The sequence below is a fragment of the Opisthorchis viverrini genome (genome assembly GCF_000715545.1).
Source record: "Opisthorchis viverrini unplaced genomic scaffold opera_v5_130, whole genome shotgun sequence".
Classification (NCBI taxonomy): Eukaryota; Metazoa; Platyhelminthes; class Trematoda; order Opisthorchiida; family Opisthorchiidae; genus Opisthorchis; species Opisthorchis viverrini.
In genome coordinates this window covers 846,085-858,757 of record NW_008751788.1, presented here as the reverse complement: position 1 = coordinate 858,757, position 12,673 = coordinate 846,085, and the positions used below count along the sequence as shown (strand labels likewise).

The following is a 12,673-nucleotide window of genomic DNA, read 5'->3' as shown; positions in this document are numbered from 1 at the left end:
TGATCTTCGTAAACATAGGTTCAGCTTGCAAGTACGGTTTCTGGCGCGTGGATGACAGATCAGACGATATCTGAACATTGCTCAGGGCAGAGAGTTGTTAAAACCATCAATAGATATTGCACAAATGTCAATAAGTTTGTCGCGTAATTAAATCTAGGTTTTATTGTATGAACCGTGATGGAATTTCCAAAACTCTATTACTGCAACAAATCGACAGCAAGCAGTGCTGCTCTGCAAGGAATGAATAATTTCCTGTCAAGTTATTCCATCTTACTCAGCAACTGCTGGATCTTCCGTTCATACATTCATTAGCCAATCACGGACTGATTTCCCCCAGATGTCAGTTGGCCTGCACAAAACCGTCGTTTGACTCAAATTGATCATTGTACGCCTTTGTTGGTCTCACGAATCTTTCTCTTGCGTTACTTTGGGTATATACTTTCGTCTGTAGTGCAGTTCAACGAACTCAAAGCCCATCACTCCCTGTGAAAGGAAGAAGGTCCCTGCTGTGGAGTCATTTAATAGAGAAATACCAACTGAAAAGTTACAGACTGTTGGAGAGAGAAGTATTTGTTTACAATATCTTGTTTACAAAACTGAATAAACATCTTCTCCTTGAACGCGTCTTCCTAAACTTTTCTGGATATTCATTGACTGTTACTCAATTGCAAGCAGATGCTACAAAGCGACTGCACAAATTCCGTAAAAGATCTCACTTTTCAAGAGACAAATAGGATTTACGAGGAGACACTACTCGCATCCTCATCAGTAGTATCCACCGTTGGTCGCAGTACAAATACAGTAGGACAAAGATGATTTCTGACTACCATTCACCTTCAGTATAGTGCTCGTAAGGCGTGTTCGCAGTCAAACAGTGTCACTGTAAGACCAAAACTCCACGTCCTCCGAATTTCCACGAACCATTTTTTGTCTAATCTGCCTAGAGGTTTGTTTAAAGTCTCCTGTTTGCTCGGATTTTATCGCATTCCATCCATGCGCAAGCTAGGAAGAATTTACTGGCACAACATCCGCAGCGGGACATGAATTCCTGGTTTGTTGAATGGTGTGCATATTGCACGCATCATACCATTTATTTCAATCTTTATCAGATCATTAGTTGGTTTTTCACGTGAACTTTTAGCAGTACAGACAGAATGTTTAGAGAGGTCCTTAGGTTTGGACGACAATAGTTTTTTTTCGATATACACCAATTGTTCACCCACTTAGCAGGGAGCAAGACCACCAGTTGTTATTTTGGAGGGTAACTGCGAATCGGAACTTATCTGGTTGTCCCTCCGAATGCACAAGTAATAACATGCACAAGTAATGCCCTTTCGGTGCTTATCTGTCACGTCACCAGAAAGAAGCATGAGGGCTAGAATACTGCCAGGTTGCTCAAGCCTAGAAAGGGGAAGTCGAGAAGCAGAGATCGGGTTCGAACCACGGACCTTTTGGCCAGTAAATTCCAGTTCTAACCCCTGCGCCACCACGCCCTCGAATGTACAAACAGCTAGAAACTTTAAGCAATTCGAGAATTACACTCATTTGCAAATCAATTTGGTTTTTATGAGAGACTCAACCGAAGAGTTTTCGGCATCCTTGTGAGTAGTCTCCTTTATGTTAGAGCAACCATTTTTCAAACAGGACCAGAAAGGTGATCGAATAAAAACACGAATTGTTGTGGGGCACTTCGGTTTCTATCACGATGAACACCCATGGGAGTATGTGGAACCGGAAGTAAGCGGCTCTATTTCGCCTTGGAAACTTTCCTTCTGGTGGACTTTTAGAAAGAATCCGTTTGGGCCGATGAGGGAGGCAGTTTTCTGACACTCGTTGGCCGTAATTTTTCCTGACCAGTTTATGAAACCGGTTAAGAATTACTGTCCCCCCAGCCCCGATAAGAACCCGACTGTTGGGAATATAACTGATGGCTTACATCAGCCTTTCACAAGTCCTACCATGGCACACTGATTATGAATGACGTTCTGATTGATCCTAATATGCCGACCTCTTCTAGAAATGCATAAACAGTATGTGGTCCCTTATCCTTTCAACGACTAGTGTCATGGAACAAGAAACGATTTGAGCTACTCTGCCCTCCTCGCCCTGGGAGTTGTGAATCTGGCCTTGCTGTACTCCCTTTTAACTACATTCTTTGTACGAAGGTTGACTTTGCGTGTGCAAACTTGGAAGAGTAATTTGCTGTCCGAAGTCCCCCTGTTTCATCACACATCAGGCGTATTTGTTGGGCTTTGACTAGTGGATGAGGCAAATCTACATGTCTACAGAATATCACTTTATCTTTGTAATGTACTACTCATAGGGTTACTGAAAATCCGTCGACAGCCCACGACCGCTTCCGTCCTTTTTGGGGCTCATCAGGTAGCCTCAGTCCCCGGGTTTCCGTCAACCTTATGTTCTACCTTATGTTCCACTCAAACGAGTGAGACTCATCCAATATCACAAAGAAATCGGCTACGTGTCAAACAGGGCAATGACGCAAAGCTGGCTCATGTAGGGGGGCAGTTAATAAATGAATCCAAATTTGTTAGCAAAATACACTCATTTGCGAACTAGTTTGGTTTTGCGAGAGACTCACCTGGAACCCAGCTGAATCGCCCGTTTGTGATGTTTCCAGGCAACCGAATGTGCTGAACCAGGTTGCCTCATGTTTCAGTCGCTACGATATTCGAGATATCGCGATACATGTATATGCTTGTAATGCACTATTCACAAAGTTGCTGAAAATCCGTCGAAAGCCCACGACCGGTTTCGCCCTTCTTCGGGCTCATCAGGTAGCTATATTTGTAACGCACTACACAAGTAGAACATACGGTTAACGGAAACTAGGGGAGTGCGTCTACCTGGTGAGCCCTAAGAAGGGCGAAACCGGTCGTGGGCTGTCGACAAATTTTTAGCAATTCTATGAGCAGTGCATTCAACTTAGTGTTTATGATATTTCTATGAATGCCGACCATCTGAGATTTTGTTATAGAGAGTTATTTTTCTCAACCGGAAGTGACCAATTTTTCTCAAGTGTTCTACAGTTTCGATTAGACTAAAATAGATTTCCCGTCCCCTCGGTGCAAGCCCGGTTCTTGGTCTACTCCTGCTAAATAATTAAGGCTAAAGTGTATAATATCGCCTCTGATCTGGGACCGTTGTCTGGTTTGGTTTCTAACACTCCTACTACTTGTCTCGGTATCTCACTATGCACTGCGACTTGAACAGATTCGATAATCCTTTTTCGATGTCAACCGGTTTGGTAAATCCAGTGGGGCTCTCTTACCCCATGGTTTATGTAATTTCTTTAGTCTAACCATTCTGCTGTTCGAAAACGACCTCCGACTTAGGCTTCTAACCATTCAAGTCTAACTTCTTCTTCAACACTCTCTCCGGTTACATTGTTTCTCTCACAATAAAGGCGAAAGAGCGTAGTTTCAAACACCGTTTTAGCTGAAGTTGAACGGATGGTTCTGCGCCCCGCTATATTTTTCAAGATATATATATATACATATATATACATATATATATATATATATACTCATTGCAAATTGATCCGATGCTAACAAGAAAATCGACTGAAATTTCTGTGTCTCCCGTTTAAGTCATTCTTCAATTAAATCTGCTGTAAAGAGGGGTTTTAAATAAGTGCTGAGAATGGTAAAAAAAATCGGTGTAGATGGCTACCTGACGAGCTTTCAGTTGGTGATGGGCAAACCAAGACTGACATCTGATTTATAAAAGGTTCCAGATCAACTGAAATAATCCGATATCTTAGATATAAGTCAGACTGTCCATCGTTAAGCATATAAATAGTTTAAACAAGAGATTCTATCGAATTTCATTAGAATGTCTCTTGAGGCCAACTTAATTTTTCAGTGAACGTTTATCCTCAAAAGTTCGCCACTTTTTGATGATGATAAAGGCTTGGAGTAGGCCCCCGATGAGAGTGCACCACAAACGCAAAAGCATTTACAAACTGCAATGAACACAAACCTTCTACATGCTCGTGAATTAAGCGAGCATTTTTCACAGCGCGGTGCTTTCCACAGTCCTCTTTGCTTTTCTGCGTAATCAGGTATGTTTTATTTGACTGCTCGACCACCTTAGCACGACGAGTATGGTTTTGGTGGACGCTGAACTGAACCCCGCGTGCAAACGATACTTCTTGGTTGCCCACGCCAAGGAAAGGGGTTTGGTTGAGGTACCCCACCTTGAGCCTTCGACTCAAAGGTCTAACCCACAAGGCAGTGGGAGGACGTAGAGTTTTGTTCGGGGACCCTGACTCTAGCATCCGACTCAAAAGTCTGACCCACGAGGCAGTAGGAGAATGTAGGGTTTTCTTCTGTGACCCTGTATGGAGCAGACGACTTAACAGTTTGACCTGCTCGGCCGCATGGGGTTGGCCTAACCCAAGGGCGCAAGGAATAAGACATTACTGTCTCATTCCTGATGCGGCTGCGCACAGCAGGCGCCTTTTGAGCAGCACCGGGATCTTTGGCTTCAAAAGCATTTCGACCGTATTGGATAATGCGCTGGCGGTCACAGTAAACCGTTGGGCAGTTTTTGGGATCGACCTTTTCTAACCCATCCTTCCTCTGGAAGGCAGCATCGCTGCTTCCACAACTATGGACATGCTGGTCGCCTGGGGGAAACACCTTACTGCTTTCACACTCCTGTTGCAGAGAACAGTACGACTTTACCCCCAGACCGCCTCTTACCACGATTACCCGTAGTACGGAGTCTCGCTGCTGTTGGTCTGGCTGCTCCCCTTTGGCCTTCCTGGCATGGTTGCACCTTGTGGAACGAAGTTCCAGCCAGTGTAGTCTGCGGGATCACTGCAGCACTGAAGCCCGACCACCACGTCAAGGTGGCAGCTTTAGGTCGGGATGAGGCACAAGGTGGAATTCCTTTCGCCGTACATTTATTCTCTATCTGCTACACACAAAAACGTTGTTAAATGCCATTTAACCCAATAGCAGCCTGATAACCGAATCTTCTATTTGGTTTGTTACGCTCTCACAGGTCATGTTTAAATATCATGGATTATTCACAGACGTCCTGGGTGATTAAGGCGCCCGTTAGTATGGCAGATTATGCAAAATCACTTTTCCGGTGTTACTCACTCTCGACACAGATATCTTTCCAGAACTATTTCAGCATAGTGTACTTACCCACTTAACATCCTCACGTTCACAAATTGCTCCTTCTTTTCACACTGAGTCGCGAAGGGACCACAGTGGGAGCGTGAAAGTTTCATTCACTTGGAAACTACTCACAAGGTTGCTGAAAACTCCTCGACAGCCAACGACCGGTTTCGCCCTTCTTGGGGCTCATCGGGTAGGCGCAGTCTCCGAGTTTCCGTCAGCCTTATGATCTACTTGAACCCAAATTGCACTGTTTTCGAGAAATGCACTCATTTGCGAATCAATTTGGTTTTCACGGGAGACTCAATTGAATCTCTCGTTTATGATATCCTCCAGCTGAATGTGCTGCACACAGGCCGCTTGCAGCAACCTTGTGAGTAGTTTTCTTTATGAAAATATACTGCGATATTTCATTCACTTGATTTGACTGATCTACTGACGATTTGTCCACAAATTTCTACCTTGACTGTCTGCGTACATGATTCATGAGCTATTCAACTTTGTGCTATGAAAAATCTATTGTTTACCTGAGTAACTCAGAACGGTTCAAATAAGCGCAAGGAGTTTTTTTCGAAAAAATTCCCTGGCGGTCAAATTCCAACATTCTGTGCAATTCTATTCTCCGACATATGTATTCATTGACTGAAACCCACAAACTTTGTGCCAATCAGAAACAGCCCGGTAGGTGTGCAAGTTTTGGTTCACTGACTATACTTTTGGTCTGGTGCATTCATGGATTATTTAATGCTGGTAGAGTTGTGAACTACAATCAGAAACAGCCCGGTAGGTGTGCAAGTTCTGATTCTCTGACTATACTTTTGGTCTGGTGTATTCATGGATTATTTAATGCTGGTAGGGTTGTGAACTACGCCACGGGTTACTTTATCTTGTGTTGTAATTAATGTACACCAGCCAGTAGTAGCTTGATCCACCGCCAGACAGATGACGCATCCGACATAATAATTAACCTGTCCAGACACAGACGAACTGACGAGCATGTGTCGAGCTTTTTTCATATTAAAGATCAACAGAGTATTCGAGGGGAAAAAACTCGTAACCATTGGCACCCACATAGCTTGCCAACAAAAATTTTTCGTACACTGAAGTTTAACATAAGCATATTAGACGATTGTATACCCGTAGCCAGAACTTCCCCCGAGCCTCCAGGAAGCTGTTGGGGTAAACATTTGCAAAAATTCCAATGTAATGCCAGAAGATAGGTGCATTTGTACCATTTTCAACTTGTGAGCTCGATGCATAAGCAACGATCATGATTTGTACCAGAAATGGAACTGATGCACGGCGACGTTTCGTTTTCCTGGTTCGGAACGGAAATTCAGCTATAACGGTCGCTTCGGGGGGGGGGCAGGTTAAAGATAGGCTTGTTTAAAAAAGTGTGCAATATGTTATCAGCAATCGAGATGACACGATAGATTTCAAGCGTCGACTACATTTTGCTGACGTCATAACCCACAGAAACCGGTCAAAAACAAGCTTTGTTGCGCTCTGGAAAACTCTCATCCGATGAAACAACTTTAGCGCATTTTATTTGTGTAAAAAAATCTTCCCTGACGTTTTTTTCCAAATCCTTCATTAGCTGCTCGAATTCACCTGATTGTGATTGGTTCAAATCGTAATTGGTCCGTTATTAGCTCGCATCAGGCGGCCTTAGTTTGTGATACCCCGGTTATTTATCTGCAGTGCTGACTAAAACAAATGGATGACCTTGACCTGCGCGGTTGTGAAATGCTAATCACTACCGGTCGGAAAAATGGTGCCTAATATCCTAAGACATCGGGTAAAACATGAATCGTTGCATGTAGTTCTGCAGCTGAACTAATTCAATGAGTTTGCTAAAGTCTACACTGTGTGATGAACGCAAAATATACAGAAGTGTCATTCCTGTAATTAAATTTTGCTATGTATATCCAGCTTGACTGAACGAATGCCGAATTCTGTGTTCTTGTGCCTCGAAAACTGCCTTTTCAAGTTATCATCGCGGTAGACGTATTCATCATTCCTGTGGAAAACACCTTCCTCGACGCCTTTCCGAATCCTGCATTGGCTGTTCGGATCCACCTGATTATGATTGGCTAAACTTCTGATTGGTTCGTTAGTAGCTCGTATCAGTTGCTCTAAGTTTGAGGTACCCAGATCGTTCATCTGCATTACTGACTAAAATGGATGACATTGGTTTGCACTGACCTTCAGCTGTGAAAAACTGATATGAATGATTGACAAGATTTGGGCTGGATTAGGACAGTTATCGGATGATCACGTTGCTTGTGACAGGCCCTGCATTACATCCTACGGCACAGTCAGGAATGGTAGAATACATTGTCCATGTTAATCAGCGCTACTGGAAATTTTCTTGTTAGAAAGGACACATCAGGAGATTTGGCTACTCGTAAGTAGCCAAGTGCTTATTCCCAGTTGTTGATGGTCATTATCCTTCGTGACCTGAAACTGGAGATGAAGTATCAGATTGCCGACTCCCAATGCTTATTCACAATGCGCTCGGTCCCTGGCAGAAGCCGCCAAGAGATGCACCATGCAGAGTTCACAACAAGCATTTCCGACCAAATATGCACAGGATCTCCTGTCTCGGAAGGGGTAGATAGCCTACGTACCCTCCTTCACACAGGGCGATTCCACCAGCAGGCGAAGGCCACAGATCCCGTGGCGTACGGGTCCGATTGGTCTGAAATTCAAACAAACGCTGAAATGGCTCCTAAGCTGCGGAGAACCTGGTTAAATTGGCTGAATAAATCTCCCCTCAAAAGGAGAATCTCACTGTCACTATTGCATGAGCTTTTGGCTTAACCTCATATCATAAAGGATTAAATAAAACTTGTCTTACTCCTTCCCAAAGTTTTATTTTTGAATCTTCGTTTCAGACGCCCCTCTTCGTGTTGCGTTTTACTGAACGAGTAGGTTGACCATGTTTACCTAACGAGGGGGCGAGACGGCTCATTCTTAAGAGCGCAAATTAACTAATCAGGTCCGTGATTCTAACCCGACCTCTGCATCTCAGTTTCCCCTGTCTAGGCTTGGACAACCTGGCAGTATCCCATCCCTCGTGCATGGCAATTAGGCGCCGAAAAGGTGCTAGAGCTGAACCACTTTCTCACCGATCGATATAATGTATGCTGTCCGATGGGTAGATTAGCAAAACTCAGCAGGGAGTATGCGGACTTAGTATCCAGTGTTTAGGCGAAATTATCAAGAACAGGTTGCCCATACTTGTAAAAAACAACTTTAAAATAAATAAATAGCAGAGCGGAAGCTATCAACAGGTCTGGCCCAGAATTCGTTTCTTAATATCATCCGACACAGGTCCAGGGTACAAGGGCAGACAAACAGCCTGGGAGTCCGACTAAGACAAGACAGTTTGTAATCCGAGTACTTTGTGTACTACGACTTGTAGGGCTTTCATCGAAGCGTGACTAGAGTCAAGTGGGCGGAAAACCCTCAACAATTCTCCATTTGACCGTGGACGGTTTCAGTTTGCACTGCTTTATCGTGTTCTATTTTCCTGGACACTTTTTCTAGTGAGTGCTACAAATGGAAGTCAACACACTACTGGATGGGCGGTGGTTAGCTATTCGCTGTATATACCCCAAGCACAATAAGTTGACAAACCCTGTTTGCTGTCCTATGGACTCTGACCTGTTATGCACTGGCCAGAAAGTGTTTTGTGGTAGAATACAACTAATCTAGCAAACGCCGCCTTTTTGCAATCGTAAGACCATCGATTGCGCTGCAACATAACATCTGACTCTGATATCACTTGGATTAAAGCGGAACGAATCAAATATTTTTAGGATGGTTAGTTGAGAATCCTTCAAAACATGGTGGATTTTGCCGCCATCGATTTTTTTTCATATCATCATATCGCATGCATATGACTGAAAGTTTCCGTGGGAAGGAACAGGGTCAGTGGAAATTGACGGACGCTATTCAGACATTTCTCTAAAGCGGCAACCTATCTTCCAAAGAAGAGATGTTTCCAATAAGTTGCACTAAATTTATATTTAGAGCGAAACACAAGGAATACTGCCGAAACAGACCATCTCTACTTGATAAACCTTAAGGGCGTGAAACTGGTAGTAGACTGTTCGGAGTTTTCGTCGTTACTGAGTGTACTACTGACAAGTCTACTGAGTAGTTTTCCTCATAAAAATAATACATGCAGGATCTCTGAGCAAGTTTATCATAACCCAGAAAGCTCACGTGATTCTCGGGGAGAAATGACCTGAATGCATCCTCTTGCACAATGACCTTTCTTTGAAAGGATCAATATGACAGAATGAGTCACTTTCATAAATAAGTCTCCACTGGCATATGAGAGATGGAAGTTGATTATTTACTTCAGACAACTTATATCACTTATACGAACATGTTTTTTGGTCCAATGTGAATCTTCTAATATTTTTTTCGGAAGGCTGAGCGCATCATGTACTCATGCAAAAAGCCTGAATTCTCTGTACTTTTAATTAGGAGTGAGGTTGTACTTTACCTTCTCTTGGTCCGTTTTTCCAGCTGGAAAATTCCACTACAGCGTTGGTTGTCTTGAAAACTGCACAAGAATCCTACCGTGTTATCAGTAACAGATGCATTACTTTCAAATGGAAACTAATCAAAAAACCCGCATTTTGAAAAAAAGACAATACCTTAAGGCGAAAGTCAAACCCCTGAATTATGAGTCTAGTTACAATGGCCGTAGAGTGAAGTGCTCGTAAGTTAATCAGAACGGGAACATGATCCGTTAACCCTACGGGGGATTCCCCTGGGTGGCCGTTAACGAAGACTAAGAGTGCCTACGGGGATAAACGCGGTAGTTATGGACTTAATGTCCCATGATTACATCAACATTTGATCATTTTCTTGGGTTGAAAGTCCTCTAAGAGTAGGTGCTGCTCTAGAGCACAAAACAGATGATCAAGCCGGCTCAATCTATGAAGTTTCGTCAGCCCAGCTAAGTCACTAACGCAATACTCTGGAGATCTAAACCGATAAGTTGACACCTTTTCGAAAGTAAATAAAATAAATGAATCGTTCAGCTGTCATACCCTTTCGGTGCCTGGCTGCCCAAACTTAGACGGGAGCAGTCGAGGTACTGAGGTTAAGTTCAAACCGAGGACCTTCTGGTCCGAAATCTAACGCCATAACCACTGAGCCATTTCAAGTTCCTGTTTCGAAACTAGGTGCATAGGATGATCGTACTCTACCATCAGTGATCGGGTTTTCGAATCACCTGACAGTATAAAAGGTGGTCCACCATTAGAAGATAAACAAATGTTTACGTGGAAGCCATCGGCACACATTAATAGAAGCGACCATAATCTTTGCTCTTTGGGGTGTAAGTTCCCCCATATCTAGCCTATCGAGATTATATTGGCCGCTCAATTGATTTATTTGCTAACCAGACACTACTTACAAAGCTGTTTTAAACTCTTCGACAGAGCACCACCGGTTTCTGCCTTCTTGAGGGTCATCGGTTAGGCGCGATTTGCTACTTTCCGTCGACTTTATGTAATATTTGAATTCAAAATGCACGAAATTCGACAGATACACTTATTTGCATACTGATTTCTGGCAACTCCCGTGAATCGAAGCAGAATATCTTGTATCTAATGTTCCAAAGCAACTAAGTATGCCATACCATACACTGTTCTCGTTTGTACACATGCAAACCATAGCAAATGTTACTATTTTCATCAATGTTGTCATTGGTCAGAACCAAATATTTCGGAAAAATGCTACCTGGGCGCTTGTAATTCACAGATTTTAGGGCTGGTGGAAATTACTCCCTAAAACTTCCAAAACACTGCCTAAAACACTGCCTTTCACTCCTACGTCATGTGAATGCGGATAAAAGACGTCACTGAAGGTCAAAATTTTATTCTCAGTCATGAGAAGTAAAGGATACGAATTGCATTTTTTTAAAGAGTTAACAACAAGGGTGAACGGCCAGTGATAATTCCAGGAACGTGGAAACCAGGTACGCTGCTTTAGAAATTTTGTATGAACGGAAGTGGTTGGTGGTCAGTACAGCACCGCTGATGATCATGGGGTTCTGCTTGCGTAACATCTGTCAGAACGAAGGCCGTGGATCGACTCGGTGATTAATCGGTGACAAACGAGACAGGTTCATCATCCGACTGTGACACTTCGACACTCAGCTACGCCATTTCCCAACTGTGATGTACGTCAAATTGTTCTGATGAATGTCGATTTGTTCAGCCACAACTGCAAACGAATCGATTGATAATGTGAACGGCGAATAAGTTCAATGAAATGCATTCGTGTTTCTGGAGGCCGATTCCCTTAGTAACTTGAATCAACCGCCGTTGCACAGCATTGAACACTCGTCTTAGAATCCACGTCGAATTGGGTTTGATGTCGCTTGCCAGTCGGCTACCCCTGAACTGCAAAGTGGATGAACAAGGTCCTTCTTCACTGAAGCCATTTGAGGTACTACAGCGATTATGAATGGCATGGTCATTAGAGATTGGGAACGTATTTTCTTCAAATTGTTTCTTTTTTTCAACTGATCCGGGCATTTTGACTTGTGCATGCTTGCATGCAGATAGGATGTGTGCTTTAAACGGGCTTGCAAAGACATATCTTCGAACCTAATCACCTTCACAAAAGTGAAACCGTTTTGTGGTTTACCTCTAGACAGCGCCAAATATACTGCGGAAGCGGTTGAAATGTTTGCCCGCTAACGTTTTAGCGGGTAAATATTTTTGAAAAAAAGTCCTTTTAGCGCTTAGCCCAATAGACCACCGTCCATCTGTTAGCAAGCTAGGATGGGTCCCTTAAACATGGAGATAAAAGTTTGCGGATGGAGTCCAAAGTAAACAAGAATTTTCGTTGACACGCTGAAGGAAATGAAACCGTTCGAGGAAGAATGGCTTGTAGCCTCATCAAGTGCGAAATCGTTCTCCCGCTAGAGATAAGTGCCTTTTTTCTATGCATGTTATGACTCTAATGAACTGATAAGGCCTTCGTAGGTTACACAACACATATGAACTTGGGTTGGTTGGACCAAACGAAAGCTTTGTGACAAGACAGTTTGCACTCCCATTATTTTAGGTATGCGAAGAACTGTAGAACGTCTTCTAATCTGATGTCTGTCGGGGTCAGAGCGCGAATTTCTTGACCGGAAGGTCCCTCGGTTCGAACCCGACCTCTGCATCTCGGCTTCTCCTGTCTAGGCTTAGGCAACTTGGCAGTACCCCAGTCCTCGCGCTTCCTTCTGGTGGCATGGCAGCTAGGCACCGAAAGGATTTTGCAGATAACTGACTGCTCTATTTTTTAACGTCCCTAGATGTCATAATTTACCTACTTTCCGTTCTGTTAAAACATTGTCCATCTGTACAATAATTTGGCCTTGATCACTTTTGTCACACTCCCTTAGAAAAACTGCTCTTTCGTAACCTTCATTTAAGTCAATTTAATCAATCCGATCCAATCCAACACGTTTTTGATGTTTATAACCAGTCAACCACCAGACA

General features: G+C 43.3%; 1 protein-coding gene across 1 annotated transcript; it reads left to right on the top strand.

Moving 5' to 3' along the window:
* Positions 1-1,326: 1,326 nt before the first annotated feature.
* Positions 1,327-12,461, top strand: T265_06394 (hypothetical protein; the record flags this gene model as incomplete). Its single annotated transcript, XM_009171642.1, has 10 exons — positions 1,327-1,601; positions 2,289-2,514; positions 2,553-2,795; positions 4,056-4,081; positions 4,190-4,550; positions 4,613-4,921; positions 5,235-5,523; positions 6,748-6,836; positions 8,199-8,294; positions 12,303-12,461. The coding sequence occupies 10 exons, from the start codon at positions 1,327-1,329 to the stop codon at positions 12,459-12,461; spliced, it is 2,073 nt and encodes a 690-aa protein (XP_009169906.1).
* Positions 12,462-12,673: the final 212 nt, after the last annotated feature.